This window comes from Rattus norvegicus, chromosome 8 (genome assembly GCF_036323735.1).
Source record: "Rattus norvegicus strain BN/NHsdMcwi chromosome 8, GRCr8, whole genome shotgun sequence".
In the NCBI taxonomy this organism is placed as follows: Eukaryota; Metazoa; Chordata; class Mammalia; order Rodentia; family Muridae; genus Rattus; species Rattus norvegicus.
Genome location: NC_086026.1, coordinates 122,717,494 through 122,734,195, shown reverse-complemented (window position 1 = coordinate 122,734,195; position 16,702 = coordinate 122,717,494). Strand labels below are relative to the sequence as shown.

The window sequence follows — 16,702 nt, the reverse complement described above, 5'->3', positions numbered from 1 at the left end:
GCCAAGACTGGCCTCCAAGTATCAAGCGTCAGAGCTTGAAAGTGAAGGCCACAATCCACAGGAAGCAGAGCGGCTGCAGAACTGCAGACGACAGTTTAATGAAACATACTGAGAGACGGTAGTGTGGGGACCACACAAAGCGTTCCAGGGGCTCTGCTTGGGTGCAGAGGGTAGGCAGCAATGTGTACTCTGTCACACCAGGCTGATGGGCATACGTACAGTCACAGCACCCACTTATCAGTGAAGAGAATGTGGGCGTGTGACAGATAACGGGGGTGGGGTGGTTATCTTGAGAAATATGGCAAAATTGAAACACAAAGTTAGGACCCAGTAGAAAAAGGAAAAAATTTGTTTTTCTGAATTGTAATGATGAGACAGTTGGTAAAAATTCTGCTTAGGAATCCTAATGAGTATAAACTGTAAGCACAAAGGGTCTTCCTGTGTAAGAGATGTGGTCTGCTGGATCACAAGGAGACCGTGGAGGTGGACCTGGATACTCTGGGCTGTGTTGGACATTTTTTGGGGTAAGAGGTAATTTTGGCCATGGTGGAATTTTCAGTGGGACAGGAAGCTACAGTAATGGAGGTGGCTGCAACAGGTGCTACAGGAGAGGTGACGGTGGCCACTGTTGCAGTGGTCCTGGTTACAGGAGTAGGGGTGGTTATGGTAGTGAAGGACAGCAATATGAAGTTCTGGTTGTTATGTTGGTGGTGGGCCCTCTAATCAGTCTCCAACCCCATTCAACTATGGGCCACGTTGGGGTAGCACTGGTGGAGGAAACTTTGGCAGTCTCTTCAGTGGTGGATATGGGAGAAGGCTTAAAAAACAGCCAAGTTCTTGTCCAGAGAGAGGCTCTTCAGGGCAAGACAGGTGGCTTTGAGCTAGTCCGCCCACACAGGAGGTAAGTTATAAAGTCCTGTCTGTCACAGACACAGCCATGGCCGATATCAACAGCACTATAGTGTGAGACTCCATCTCAGAAAACAAAAAGCCCCCAAACAAAACAAACCAAAACAAGAAACTCAAAGCTTCAAGTGTTGTACATTTTGGGAGCTATAAAGTAATTTGTGAATAACTACAACAATCTTTTCTTTTCTTTTCTTTCTTTTTTTTTTTTTTTTCTTTTTTCCGGAGCTGGGGACCGAACCCAGGGCCTTGTGCTTGCTAGGCAAGAGCTCTACCACTGAGCTAAATCCCCAGCCCCCAACAATCTTTTCTTAATGGAACAGTCTGGGGGTTTTGTGTGTGTGTGGTTCCTCAGGATTTAAGTGTGGGAGCGGGAAACTGCTGTCATCTCCCAATCATCCCCATCTCTGTTGGTGTCAGTGATTGTAGTTCTTTAGGAGCAGAAAGGGCTAAAAGGCAGCTGGAGAAATAAAGGCAAAAGAAGGCTCAGCGAAGTTTGAGAGCTGGGTAATAGGTTTACCCTGTAATGTGCAAAGAGAAGTAAGTTCCAGAGTGTCATGGCTGCTAGTGTGAGAGCTCAGGGTGACTTACTTTACTACCCGTGAGTTGACTGAGATGTGGCTTTAGTTCATCACCAATTACCGCATGGACAGCCACCAGGCAGAAGACACAAGCTTTCCGGACACTGCTTTCTGAATTATCATAACCCTGAGGAAGAGAGGTTATGTTAGTGTCTTTGACAGTTTAGGAAGGCCAGAAGAGAGTCTAACATGAATGTATTCTCACCTGCACCAACTTTCCACCCTTCAGACAAGGAATGGTACAGTGTTCTTCTCTATCCATCTCACACTGCACCAGTGTTCTTATCACCTCCTTTCTTTGAAATTACAGGCCTGCACCTGCCCCTCCCCACCCACCTGTAAGACCCTCCAGAGAACCTCTTTAGCATTAGCTCTGGAGGAGCGACGGCTCTTCACCTGGTAAGGAGCTATCAGGCCTTTCTGTAACCTAGCCCCAGCCCTCCCTGTCACCCCCCACCCATCCCCCCACCCCTGAATCTCCCATCTCTCAACAGGGTTTCTCTGTATAACCCTGGCTGTCCTGGAACTCACTTGGTAGACCAGGCTGGCCTTGAACTCACAGATATGTTTACCTCTGCCTCCGCTGGGATTAGAGGGCTATACCACCACCACCCAGCTTGCCCCAGTCTTTAAATTACCTTCACAAAGTCTAGATAATGTACTTCCCTTATGCTTGGATACACCCTTATTCTCTCCCAGAGTCCACAGAAATCCTATTCATAAATATGAAATCAATTATCTAAATATATATGTACAATGAATCCTTTAACTTATTTTATGGAAGCATCACCTGTCCAAAAAAAAAATAATAAAGCTATTGGCCAATGTGCTGAGGCAGTGATAGAAGACGGGACATTGGGGAGGCAGGGGCAGGGTGTGTGTATGTGTTCTGAATTTGAGTTAGCTATGGAAGATTCACCCCAGACATAGAAGAAGTATCATGAACTAAGGACCAGCCACATGGCATGATTTAGAATAGAATAAGTGGACAATTAAATTATGAGTTGGTCAGGAAGAAGCAAAGCTTCTAGCCTAGGCATTTATTCATGAAATATTAAATCCCATGGGTGGGCAAAACAGGAGGTATTAACTACGTATACATGAACACTTTACCAAGCTATGAGTCCGTCTCTACTAAAGTCATATTATCTAAAAGGACAGTAAAATTATCAATTTCTTTAAAAGAAATTCTTCATAATAAAGGTATAAATATTCAATTTATATAATCTTTATATAATATGAATTAATTTTATCCATTTAGCATAACCCCGATTTTACTACACTATAGTACTGTAAATTTAGGCTTGTTTTCTCTGAATGAATTCAGGTCCACTGAGTGGCACACTCAGACCTAAATGCTGTTTAGTTCTTCCTACCACCTCCCACCAGGTGACTTTCCAACTGTAAGAACCTCAAACAGTACTGTATTGACATTCGAATACTGAAGGGCTTGCCACGTGAGCAGGCGAACAATGCTGAGCCAGGAGATATAAAGGACCCTTCTAGAAGAGCTCCTGAGCCCCATGGTCAGGAGAGAGCTGGGTGGAAAACAAAACTCAGAAAATACTTTGTGAAGAAATAAATGGGAAGCTAAAGAAGGAGGAAAGCTAGTTGGGACCCTGGAGAAGATGGAGTGAGGAGGAAGCTCAGCTGGGGCTGTGCTTGTCTAGGTCACACAAGACCTGGGATGTGGTGCCAAGCGCTGCAAAAAACAGGTATGGTGGCCCCCGACTTTAGTCTCACCACTGAGAAGGCAGAGGGCAGGAGGATCACAAGTTCAAGGTCACCCTAAACTCTATAGCAAGTTCAAGGCCAGTGTGGGCTATATGAAATTCAATCTCAAAAAGGACGGACAAGGTGGTAGAGAGATGGCTGAGTTCTAGGACAGCCAGAGATATATAGTAAGATCCTGTTTCAAAAGTCAAAACAAGAACACATGAAGTAAGAGGAGGAGGGAGGAAGAGGAGGGGGCGGTAGGCAGGGCCAGCTGGGGAGCTGCATGAGGTATGGGCTCATTCTGGTTGGGGAAACTTGTGAAGGAACTTAGGAGGCATGGCATCAGAGCTATGATCGGGAGGTCTTTCTCTGTGACAGCTTAATCTAAAACTCAAACTCCCGGTCTTACAGGCCACTGCATGTGAGTCTGTCTCCATTCACTGTCTTCTCCATTCTGTCTGTGATGTGTGTAACTCTCTTTGCCTCGCCCAACTATGAGACCTATGACTGCAGGTGGAGAGCAGTGTAAAGAGGGCTGCTTCACCCTCAGCATACCTCACTATTTTATGAATACTGGCAAACAGTATTCATAAAAGGTAGCATCTATAAGTTACAGTAGAATCAGGTATCTTCAGGGCCACTACTCAAACTACAACAAGGTTTTAGAGCAGGATCTCTCCTACTTTGATGTGGGCTCTCGGGTCCTCTGGCTTGTGCCTTACACACCGAGTCATTTTACCAGCCCTTCACTGTGGCTGCTTTTTTCCTTCCATCCTTTCTCAGTTTACTTTTATTTCTAATTCCGTGGATGTGTGTTTAAGAAGGAGTTTGTACACAGGAATGCAGCTCCTGTCGCAGCCAGAGAGAGTATTGGATCCTTTTGGAGCTGGAATTACAGGTGGTAATGAGCAATTTGATATGGGTGCTGAGAACTGAATTTGGGTCCTCTGCAAGAGGGGCTGGAGAGATGGCTTAGTGGTTAAGAGCACTGGCTGTTCTTCCAGAGGACCTGGTCCCTGTTTTCAGCATCCACATGGTAACTTAGAAACATCTAAAACACCAGTTACCAAGGATCCAATGACTCTGACTTCCATAGACATCAGCACACATGTGGTGCACAGACGTATGCAATCACAGAACACTTATATACACAGAATAATAATTAAAGAGTGTGTGTGTATGGGGGTGGGTGAGTAGGGAGAGATGTGCACTGTTATAACCACTGAGCTCTCTCTATGCTACCCCACCCTCCCCCCTGCCTCCCATTGTGTTTTTGATGAGCATTTCCATAAGGGCTAATGAGAACCAACTTTTCCACTTGTTTGCTGGCTGTTTTACTTGTGTATCTTGTCTACCGAAATGTCCTAGAAATGTCCTTTGTCCATTGAAAACATTCTCTTATTGTTAAGTTAGATTATACCTTTACATATGTTCTGGCTGTTACCAGATACGAATTTATAATTTTTTTTTTTTTTTTTTTGGTTCTCTTTTTTGGAGCTGGGGACCGAACCCAGGGCCTTGTGCTTCCTAGGTAAGCGCTCTACCACTGAGCTAAATCCCCAGCCCCACGAATTTATAATTTTTGTCTCCCATTCTTTTTTTGTTTTTGTTTTGTTTTTTGAGTCAGGGTTTCTCCGTGTAGCCCTGGCTGTCCTGAAACCCGGTAGACCAGGCTGGCCTCAAAACCTGCCTGTGTCTGCCTCTGTCTCTGCACATGTGCCACCACTATCTAGCTAATTGTTCTCCTATTCTCAAGCCAGCCAGGAATTCATGGAGCTGAACATAATTCTACCTCCCAAGTGTTGGGATTTAAAGGTATTTACCACTGTGTCTGTCCATCCATTCATTCAATCATACCCCCTCCCCCCCTCCCCGCAATCCTGGCTGCTGCGGGGATAATTTCTGTGTGAATCATGCACAGATAGTCAAATGCTATGCACTGCTATTGCTCTTTGTTCTAGCCCTACTACCTATATACTCTAACTTTAAAGGTTTGTAATACACAAACTCTAATTTCAATTCACTCCACAGTTCTTGTGCTCTTCTGATTGGTTCTCAGTAGTTATGTATCATAAGGCTTTGCATCGAACTAATCAGAATTGAGGCACATACCTATAGATTTAGGTACAAGCCTATAATCCCAGCACTTGGGAATCTGAGGTAGGAAGACAGCTACAAGTTTGAGGTCAGCATGGAGCTACTGAGTAAAATCCTGTCTCTCAAAACCACCAACAAACAAACAAGTAAGCAAGCGAGGGAACCCGGAGCTGCAGAGCTCTGGGCAAATAACAGCTGCACATCCCAAGGCTTCATTGAAGAAATGTTACTTCAGCACTCGCTGTGTATAAAGTTTACATACCATGTACAGGCCGTGCTTACTACCAAAGCACACACAGCCCTGTGCAAACACCGTGAGCAATAAAGCTCGGGTAAAGTAGAAAATAAAGCACTATAAAAGCAAGAGAATAAACTACCGATTGTCTTTTAAAAAGACTCAATATATACACTATGTGGTACTGTTCAGCTGCTAAACTTACATTTTAGAATATTAACAAAGTTTTACAGTATGTAGCTATACTGCAAAATACAATCCCATTTTTGCTAAAACGTTTATCTGCTTGGGATAAGTGACAAAGTCATGGTCACAGCACATCCATGGTGTTAATCAGTATCATCACTTTTTTTTTTTAAAAGATTTATTTATTTATTATATATAAGTACACTATAGCTGTCTTCAGATACACCAGAAGAGGGCATCGGATCTCTTTACAGATGGTTGTGAGCCACCATGTGGTTGCTGGGAATTGAACTCATGACCTCTGGAAGAGCAGTCGGGTGCTCTTAACCGCTGAGCCATCTCTCCAGCCCCATCACTTTCAAGATAAATGTGACAATAGATTTCTGTTGGTCGATGGACACCAGTACTATAATAGTTACAGTAATAAAGAGCGGAAAGAAAAGCAGAACCCAAACATTTACTTTAATGATGGATAAACATGGAAATTCCTAAAAGATGGAGTAAAAATCTGGTATAAAATTAATGAAACTCAAGCGCAAGGCCCTGGGTTTGGTCCCCAGCTCCGAAAAAAAGAAAAAAGAAAAAAAAATTAATGAAACTACAAATTATTAAGAGGACAAATATTTGTGGTTTTTACATATATGAAAGATCTATAATAATCAGAAACAATAAAGATACTGGAACCTGGATGGAGGTTAGGCGAACTGTACTTTACTCCTTAGTAGGTACAGAATTCTAGTGTAGAATGACGAGCAGTTGTGACCATGAACAGTAGTGATGGCTATGCAACACTCTGGTACATATTTAACACCAGCAAATCCTGTACTGCAGAGATCGATATGTAGCACCTTTAAGCTACCTATTTTGTACCATAGGTAAATCGACCCACCTACACCCGCAAAGCAACATCTTTGTCTTGAGCACTGCAGACTTGATTGTGCAACTAGTGTTGCCTGAAACCCATGTAGAATAACTGAAGGCCACACACATCCTGGCTACGTGTCTGAGCCTTGCAGCTTACCTGTATTAGACCTGGCATGATCTCTGGTAAGAGCAGGTTAAGGGTCTCCTTGGACACTCTCTCTATCACTTTTGTTTGCATTTTGATTGCAGCCAGATTAATTGGGTAGTCAGCAGTCTGTATGATTGGACAAAGCACTTTGATGCACTGCTCTGGACTAATGGAAGTAGCCAACACGGAGGCAGCTTCCTCAGCAGACCTCACCACCTAGAACAAAAGGGAAAGCCAGCTAGGAGAAAAATGTAAATCCTAAGCACAGATTTCCTTAAGCATTTAACTTGATACTTTGGGTTTGCACTGAAAATCTTGCAGCAAACAGATGAACACAGGAAAGGAGCTAAGATCAGACTAGCAACTGTCTAGAGCTGTCAGCACTGGGCTCCACTGTCTGTCTCTCTTCCTTAAGTTCTTTCACTGTTAGCAAAAACAGTCCCATGGTTTTATGCATTTATTTGTTTTGCTTTATCTCATGTAATGGCAATATGAATACTTTTAAATGCAGGCAGTAATGGTGAGCAGAGCCCACTGTGCTTTGTATGGAAAGAAAATGTCAAGAGCATCAAGTAAGGAAGAGGTTTACACGGCTCTTATTCTACTGAGTAAAACTGTAAGAGAGACAAAGGTCTTGTAGGTGATTCACACTCAAAAATGACAGTTTGTGGGGCTGGAGAGACGGCTCAGTAGTTAAGGGCACTGGCTGCTCTTTCTGAGGTGCTGAGTTCAAATCCCAGCACCCACATGGTGGTTCACAACCATCTGGCATGGGATCTGATGCCCTCTTCTGGTGTGTCTGAGGACAGTTACAGTGTACTTTAAATAATAAACAAATCTTTTAAAAGAAATTTTAAAAAAATGATAATTTGTTATTTTCATCTGTTATTTAAACAGCAAATTCTTATTGCTGTGTGAAAGTGCAGGCTGGTGAATTTTTAGAAAATGAAAGCAACCCGGAGAAAGTGAAATTGGATGAATTACCCTGGACATATTTGATGGGATGGTCTTGGTCTCCATGTATTACATGATATAGCACATGCTCACAAATGTGTATGTGGAGGCCAGAGATGGTGACATTCCACAGAAGTCACCCATCCTATTCCAAAATAAAAATTTAAATTATATTGGTGTGTGTGTGTGTGTGTATGTATGTGTGTATCCCTGGGTGTATATGGGAGTCTCAGGATAATTTGCAAGAGTTGGTTCTTTCCTCTTACTGTGTGTGTCAAATGCATGTCATAAGTCTTGGCAGCAAGTGTTTTCATCTTGCCAGTCCCCAGGTTATTTCTTCAGAAAGAGCCTCTCATTAGCATGAAATCTGCCAATTCAGCTAGGTCAGCTAATCAGCAACCTTGGGGATGGACCTGGGATTAGACTAGACTACCACACTCAGCATTTTCATGTGGGTTCTGGGAATTAAACTGAGGCTCTCAGCCTTGTGCAATGCGTACTCTTCTGACTGACTCCACTGGCCAGCCCCATGCTCACATCTTAATCAAGCACTGTATCAAGTAGCAAGGCTTTACACAGGAAATGATTAAGCAGGGCACTGTTAACTGGAAGTGTCCACTCACATCTGCAATTCCAGCGCTTAGGAAACTGAAGTGCGGGTGGAGTGGGACAGGGTGGGAATGGGGTGGGAAAGAGATTTGCTTTGAGGTCAGCTAGATCACATAGTGAACTTCAAGCAAAACCAAGGACACGAGATGGTTCAGTAGGTAGAGGGGCTTGTCACACTAGCCTGGTGACCTGAGTTCAATTCCCACAGGACACATAAAGGAGCAAGGAAAGGACTGACATGCTCACACACATCAACATGCAAACATACAAGATAAATAAAATTAACCCCCTCCCCACCAGAGTACTTCCTGGGAAGTGCTTCCACGGCTCATGTGACCCCATCATCATCATAATGCGACAGTCGCTGAGCGTGCTGGTCACTCACCTCTTTGTGAGGATCTTTATGTGCTTCCAATGTTTTCATGACAGTTAGCTCTGCATAGTTTTTGAATCTTGCTGGTTGATGCCTTAAGATTTCTTTTAAAACTTTTAACGCCAAGGCCCGGATTGTAGGCTAAGAAGAAACATTTAAATGGCTTTAATATTTGGATGGTACAAAATCTTTCCACATCTTCAATTTCTGTAAGCATCGTAAGATTGGGAGGAGGGACACTGTATGATGGACATGGTGCACAGTGCACCGTCTATGCTGAAAGCTCTTTAATCACTTTTGCCTTTGTTACTGTTCTTGGGAGACAGGGTGGGTTTAAAGTTGCGATGAAGCCCAGGCTGGCCCCAAAGTTGTAATCCTGCTGCCTCCAACTGCGGAATGTTGGGATTACAGGTATTTGCTACTCCATCAATATCTCATTTTTAATTGTAAGTCTGTTTCTGTGCATGCGAGTGGTGCCTTCAGGGGCTAGCGGCATAGGATGTGGAACTGGAGTCAGAGCCAGCCGTGAGTGGTCCAGTGCGGGGTCTGGCCTTCAGTGTGGGTCTGGTTCAAGAGCAGTAGGCACTCGAGTCCCACATGCAGATTCAAAAAAGAAAGATTCTAGTCTTTTGATGCTTAAGACCATATTAAAGACCATATTATCAGAGTTTGAGAGAGAAAAACGAAACAAAATAAAATAGGACAGGCAAGCTAAAATCTCTGGAACCTACTGAAAAAAGAGAGGTGGAGAAGAGAAGAGAAACCCATGACTTTACAGTGAGGCACCAAAAATGAGATAGAAAAAAGGAAAAGGAAAAATTGTATGCTTTGTAAGCTAAAATTCAGACAAGTACAGGCTCTGCAGCGAGTCCTGCACATGGCTGCGGGACTTGGTGGTCGCCCTGACACCCACGCTGCTGTCGAACCTGCAGCGATTCTTCTGCCTTGGCCTCCTAAGTGCTCAGCTTCACTGGGACTAAAATAAGTAAAGGAATAACATTTGATGATGAAAGGAATTCTTACACCTGAAAACATATTTAAATATGTACAAGTATTCCTCATTTTTCTGTGGGATACAGTCTACCATATCTCCTTCTAAGTACCAGGAACTTCTTAAAAATGTTTGAAAGAAACAGAACTTCAGAGTGAGAATGATATGCAGAGACCAGCAGTGGAGCGTCACTCCACCACTCGCTCCTTCTGTCCACCACTCACTCACTCGCTCCTTCCGTCCACCACTCGCTCCATCCGTCCATCTGTCCATCATGCCATCAGCATGCATACGCTGATCAGCAGGTAAGCCAGGTAACAAGGGCTGAGAAGGACCTGGGTGTGACTCCTAGTCCTCCACCAAATAGAAATAAATGAATACTCAGCAGGGCAGGCAGAATACAGTTTATATATCCTGCAATTTACCTCTTTATCCCCAAGGGTCTCAAGCAGTAACAATAATATTGTTTTGAAGTGTTCATCCCAAACACTGAACGATTCTTCCTGGGTCAGCTTCATGAGCTCATACAGGGCAATTTTCCTTTCTTCTATGCGTTCATTATGGTTAGATAGCTCCTTCAACAACTCTGCAACTAGGTCAGAATGGTCTAAGGAGAGATCTGTCAAAAGGATAAAATATGAATTTTGTAATTGTATTGGACGACTCTGAGGTATGGAGACGATGACTTTAGAACACAAAGAGGCACAATTATCATTGGTTGCAAGAACAAACATTAATTTTCAGTTGCCATCCCCGAATCAGCAATGTGCTTTACACATTTTCAACTACAAAACCACTTGAGAGGACAGAGCAAGGATCCCGGAGTACCCGTCCCAGACCTCAGTGAGAGAGTCACTCCTTCGGCCCCTCTGCACCCCTTCTGCACTGTCCTCCTAATGCTGCTGAGCGAGCACTTCCCCAGGAGGCTGTGTCTGCACACTCCACTCCCAGTGACTTAAGTGGTTACAGCTTGATCACCGTCAGCTTCTCCAGCAATCTTTCAACCGTGGGCTGAGCCATTCATTGACTGCCTCTGAAGCAATTAGTTTAGGAGTCAAAACTGTTGATAATCTAATCCTATCATTCCTTCCATGGGTCAGAATGCTTCAGCGGACAGCAACTATCAATTAGAGCTATTAGGTTTGCTTTTTAAATTTTAGAAAAGAGTCAAAATAAAGGTTTTATTTTTAACTCGTCATCCATCCATCCATCCATCCATCCATCCATCCATCCATCCATCCATCCATCCAAGACAGGGTTTCACTAAGTAGTTCTGGCTGTCCTGGATCTCATTACAGAAAACAGAGTGGCCTTGAACTCAAGAAATCCACCTGCCTCAGCCTTGTGACTGGTGGAATTAAAGGCACATACTACCCTACTATCCTACCTGGCCAATATAATTTTCTTTATGTTTCAGAGTCACATTGAGACCAATTGTTATGAAAGAGGGGCTGGGTTTTAGTTACAATTTTTATCTATTGGTATGTGTATGTGTGTCCATCTCGGAGTGTGTACGTATGCTAGCTGTGTGCAAATGCATTCAGGGGACAGAAGATGGCATCAGATTCCCTAGAGCTGGGGCTGCAGGTAATGGTGAGCTGTCTGATGTAGGTGCGAGGAACCAAGCTTGGGTCCTTAGCAAGAGCAGTCGGTGAGTGTTCTCCACAGCTGAACTGTGCCTCCAGTCTTGGCAAAGCATTTTGATTTGTCTTTTCTATTTTATAAATACTTAGAGCCAAAATCTTCATTAGGCATGCATAATTATGGTTAGTTTATGTCTTTACAAAAAAGTGTTATTTAGTGTGTGTGTGTGTGTGTGTGTGTGCGTGTGTATGTGTGTGTGTGTACGCACGTGTGACTGCGTCATACATAGCATGTATGGCCCTGAGAGGGAGAATTTCAAGTTTATCATAGAAGGTCACATAGCACTGGAACTCTGATTTTTCTTCCTTAAAATGTTATTTCATGTGTCTGAAGGTTTGAGCGTGTGCAAGTGTATCACATGCATGCTTGAAAGGACAGAAGAGCGAGCGTACCAGAGCCCTGGAATTGTAGTTCTGAATGGTTATGAACTACCAAGTGAGTGCTAGGAACTGAATTCAAGTCCTCTGCGAGAGTGGCTCCCCAGCCCAGGACTGGAGTAAAAAGCCTGTGCTGAAGAGATGGCCTAGGGAGAGCACTGGCACCTCACGCCTGTCTGGACCCCAGCTACAGGGGGTCTGGCACCCACCCTCACAAATCTACCTCACTCGGAATAGTCTGTGCTTTCATGTTTCCTGTCTCCTGGCTGTGCCTTACTGCTTACTGTGATCGGAGGAGGAGAGTGTACAATGACAACTATTCTTTTCCAGAGGTGACAAGGAACATTTACTTAAGAGAATAGTAACCATCCAACCAGCTATGCAGATTAGTAACCATTAGACCTTGAGACTGAAGCCAGTTTCAGTAGTATAAATAAACACCCACAAGTGAAGTGAATATATTGCCAATTTGAGGAGATTTGGAATCATGATGGAAACATACATTTGGGGCCAGAGAAGTTTAGATGAAAAGGAAGATCCACTCTGAATACGGGAGCACCATCCACGGGCCAGAGCTCCACAGTGACAAAAAGGAGAAGGTGAGGCAAGCATCTAGATTCACGGGTGTCCTGACCATGGATCATGTGAGTCGCTGCCTCCTGCTCCCTCTACCATGCCTCTGTGGTTGTGATGGTTCTGATCTGAAACTGTAAGCCTCCTTAAGGAGAGGTTGTTAAACATTTTGTCTCAGTAACAAGTAACGAATACCCATTCCCCAAGTCCGGATGCTTTAAAGAGTTACAATAAAAGAGCAAAGAGATCCACTTGTTTCACTAAACCAGTCCTCCAAAATGCACTGTAACCCCTGACGTACCGTCAGGAAACTGGTCGGCGTCATCATCAAACATGGCTTCCTTGAGGGCAGACTTGTTGAAGGGACTGATGCTGTCTGAGTAGTTATATGGGTTATAGTCACGGGAGCGCGGAGAGGAGTGGAGTGGCACTGAGTGCAGCAAAGATGCTTTATTATCAAGAGCTGGCTGGCTGGAGTCAGGGGCATCGCCTCCTGCTCTTGGATCTGACATCCCAGGACCACTGCATACCTAATGGAAGGAAGAGGAGGACAGAGAAAGTTAGTTATCTCATTACTAATACCTTCTTCATACTCTAAGAAGATGTTTCTTGGCAGCTGGAGAGATGACTTAGAAGTTTCCTGTTCTTCTAGAGCGCCTGAGTTCAATTCCCAGCCCCTGAACTAAGTGATATAACTACCCAGAACCCTAGTCTCAGGAGACTCAATGCCTTCTATAGGAACCCACATAGTGAATACATTCACACACATACACATGAATAAAATAAAGCTAATCTTAAAAACAGGACTAACAAATGATGTTTCTCTAATGTTCAAGAGGCTATTTAAGAATGGTAATAACAAGGGCTGGAGAGATGGCTCAGTGGTTAACAGCACTGACTGCTCTTCAGGAGGTCCTGAGTTTAATTCCCAGGAACCACAGGGTGGCTCTGATGGCCTCTTCTGGTGTGCAGGTTTATATTAAGACACAGCACTCATACATTAAGAAAAATTACAGGGTTGGGGATTTAGCTCAGTGGTAGAGCGCTTGCCTAGGAAGCGCAAGGCCCTGAGTTCGGTCCCCAGCTCCAAAAAAAAAGAACCAAAAAAAAAAAAAAATAGAAAAAAGGTAACCATAGGACTGGAAAAGTGGCTCAGTGGACGAGAGCACTCACTGCTCTTGCAGAGGACCCAAGTGCGGTTTGCTATCGTCACGTGGCAGCTCACAGCCATCTGATACTAGTTTCAGGGGATCAGATGCCTCTTCTGGCCTCCATGGGCACCAAGAATGCATGCATATGGTGCACGTGCATGCAGGCCAAACACTCATACATATAAACAAACAAGCCTTTATTTTTATTTTATTTATTTATTTTTTTTTTTGGTTCTTTTTTTCGGAGCTGGGGACCGAACCCAGGGCCTTGCGCTTCCTAGGCAAGCGCTCTGCCACTGAGCCAAATCCCCAACCCCCAAACAAACCTTTATTAAAGAAGAAAATTAAGGCCATAGAGAAATGGCTTAATGGTTAAGAGCTCAGGCTAGAAGAGCTGGGTTCAGTTCCCAGCACCTACATGGTGACTCACAACTGTCTTTAACTCCTGGTCCAGGGAGATCCGACACCCACTTCTGGCTTCTACAAGTACACAGGCTTTTAAGAAAATTTAAAAAAACAAACAAAGGTAACAATACTTTAAAAAGAAATTAGTGGCAACCAGCACGGTTACAATATATATATTCAAACATATTATAAAAATATATAACACAATATATATTCAAAATGAGAAAGTTTGAAGAAACCATAGCTGAGAGGCAAGAAAACCATCACAGTGTTGCTTGCAATGATGTTATCCTTGCCAATGGTTCAACCAAGTAACATAGACATTAGCAACCGCTTCTCCACGCCAGCTGAAGACACAGAGACCTTCATTATGGAAGCATAATTGAGGTTGTGTCTCCATGCTATGGGGGGAAGAGGTCCAGTGAGGATCCAATAGTGATTGTGACCAATGACTCACTGCGATAACCATTTAATGTGAAGATGTGTAGACAGAGGGATACACTGTAGGACACACTGTGACACTACAGTTCCCTGACATTTTCCATACTTGTTTGTGTGCGTGTTTTATTTTGGAGGGGGCGCTGCAAGAGTAAAGGGCAGATATAAGGGAACAGGGAGATGAGAAGGACTGGGGTGCATGATGTGAAACCAACAAAGAATCAATAAAACATTTTTTTCCAAATTGCCACTCTATACTACCTTTGAATAATGAACTACTTTAGTAGCAACTTTCAGGTTTTATTTCTATGCCCTTTTCTTCCCAAAGGACAAGGTTTAATGGGAAATATAACTTTTAGGAGGATGCTAATTGGGCTGGAGAGACGGCTCAGCGGTTAGGAGCACTGACTGCTCTCCCAGAGGTCCTGAGTTCAATTCCCAGCAATCACATGGGGGCTCACAACCATCTGTAATGGGATCTGGTGCCCTCTTCTGGCCTGCAGGCAGACATGCAGGTGGATCGCTGTAAACATAATGAATAAATCTATAAAAAAAAAAAAAAAACAAAAACCAAAAACAAAAAAAGAGGATGCTAATAGAGTTGAGATTCATTAACACCCTTGTCCAAACACCAATATTAATACAAATACTAACATCCAAAGCATTATCACCAGAGACACAATCCTCGGCATCAACGGAATGACTGCAGGCCACGCTGGCAGCTGGGAACCGTCCCCACATCCTCCATCCTTTATGCAGTCTGTGTGCACCCAGTATAAACCAAGCATTGCTCTTGGCGCTACTGGAGGCACAGCCTTGGTTATATAATATTTTCAAAGAAGTAATAACATTCTTTACTACTGCTGCAGCAAATCCATGCAGGTCTAGGACAGGGAACCTTAGACGTGGGTGGTAAGACTTTCTGACAACCATTTTATGGTCCAGGGAAAATGAAGTGAAAGAAAAGGCAGGTGGGGAATCCTTTGGAGCAGCACAGCCCTTCCTGTGCTGAAATACTGCAGCTTGTGGATACTGAGCAACAGGATATGTGCTTAACAGGAATGAAGGGATGGCTTAAGGAAAGAGGCAGAAGGAAAACTTACCTACTGATGTACCGAAGCAAAGGAAACCAGTTAAATAACAAAGAGTATCACATGTCAGATAAGTAGGTTATAACATTCTGTTTGGACCACATAAACTGATGGTGCAGACTGCTATTACTATAATTAATATAGGGAAAACATAAACTTCTACCATGAGACTCGTGTGGCTAAGAAGCATAATCTAGTAGGCTCAAGGTTCAGGCCAATGATTAACTCATATGCTGCGACTGCCTTCCACTCCTGTCTTTTTTTTTTTCCCCTACTTATTTTTTTCCAAGCTAATACTTTTGATTATTTGGGAGTTTCACACTCACTTCCTAGTTCTCCCAGGTCTACTCCCCTACCTTGTGATCGCTTCCAAGAAAAAAGAATGAAACTAAAAAGTCCATTTTGTATTGCCCATCTACTCCACGGATCAAGGTCAAAGTCCCAGTGGCCAGCTCCTTAAAGAAAACTGAGTCCTGTGTCTGTCTGTCGCCCTGCAGCCGAGGGCCATTATTGATGTCTGTGGTCTGTACCCCTTCTTTTTTAGTGCCCCTATTACAGTAGCTTTCTTCTAAATCTTCAACCACATAAGCTGGTTCCTAGCTGCCTCTACACTGGCTATTAGTTCACAGAACTCTCCTCATTTGACAGAGGCCTCCACTCCCTGGCACCAGAGTGTAAACTACACTTGACTTTCCTCTCTGGCACATTCTAAACCAAAACTCCACAGTAAACATCTTTAGTTAGGAATCTAAAAAGAACTCTAGGGCACAGCTCTCTTACAGATCTAACATCTAAAACTCACTAGTATGTGGGTGGCTGATACTCAGGAAATACTTGGAGAGAGACTAGCTTCTAAAGAATTCTGCGTGAACACACCAGAAAGCAAAGTTTTTTTTTTTTTTTTTTTTTCCGGAGCTGGGGACCGAACCCAGGGCCTTGCGCTTGCTAGGCAAGCGCTCTACCACTGAGCTAAATCCCCAACCCCGAAAGCAAAGTTTAAAATAAACCAACAACTACGCACACACGTGTGCACGCACACGCACGCACGCACACACACACCCTGCCACCCCACTCTCAATGGGAACCAAAGTAGCTTACAATGTAGGCGTGTTCCCGAGATGTGGCATGTTAGGCATGAAGGTAACAGATGGTAAGGACATGCAAACACTCACTGTGTCACCATCCTCTTTCTTAGGGTCCCTCTTCAGCGGCTCACTCATGTCTTCCTGGCTTCTGAAGCTGAAATTCTGGATTGCCTCAGTGACACCTCTAAGGGAGCTGTAAATGTCTTCAGAATTCATGTTCTCTGTGTCGTAATCAAATGCACTGTGAGGAAAATAGCATTAATTTGTACTTTCTTTAT

At 43.7% G+C, this 16,702-nt stretch overlaps 1 protein-coding gene across 50 annotated transcripts in view; it reads right to left on the bottom strand.

The window, feature by feature from the left end:
- Clasp2 (cytoplasmic linker associated protein 2) overlaps positions 1 to 16,702 on the bottom strand; it is a 181,403-nt gene that overhangs the window by 2,739 nt on the left and 161,962 nt on the right. For all 50 annotated transcript variants that reach the window (XM_063264756.1, XM_063264733.1, XM_039080674.2 and 47 more), the window contains 6 exons: positions 16,512 to 16,665; positions 12,556 to 12,784; positions 10,086 to 10,279; positions 8,682 to 8,810; positions 6,743 to 6,949; positions 1,498 to 1,614 (listed from right to left, as the gene is read on the bottom strand). In XM_063264756.1, coding sequence (XP_063120826.1) covers positions 1,498 to 1,614; positions 6,743 to 6,949; positions 8,682 to 8,810; positions 10,086 to 10,279; positions 12,556 to 12,784; positions 16,512 to 16,665 — 1,030 coding nt within the window. The remainder of the gene's footprint in view (positions 1 to 1,497; positions 1,615 to 6,742; positions 6,950 to 8,681; positions 8,811 to 10,085; positions 10,280 to 12,555; positions 12,785 to 16,511; positions 16,666 to 16,702) is intronic.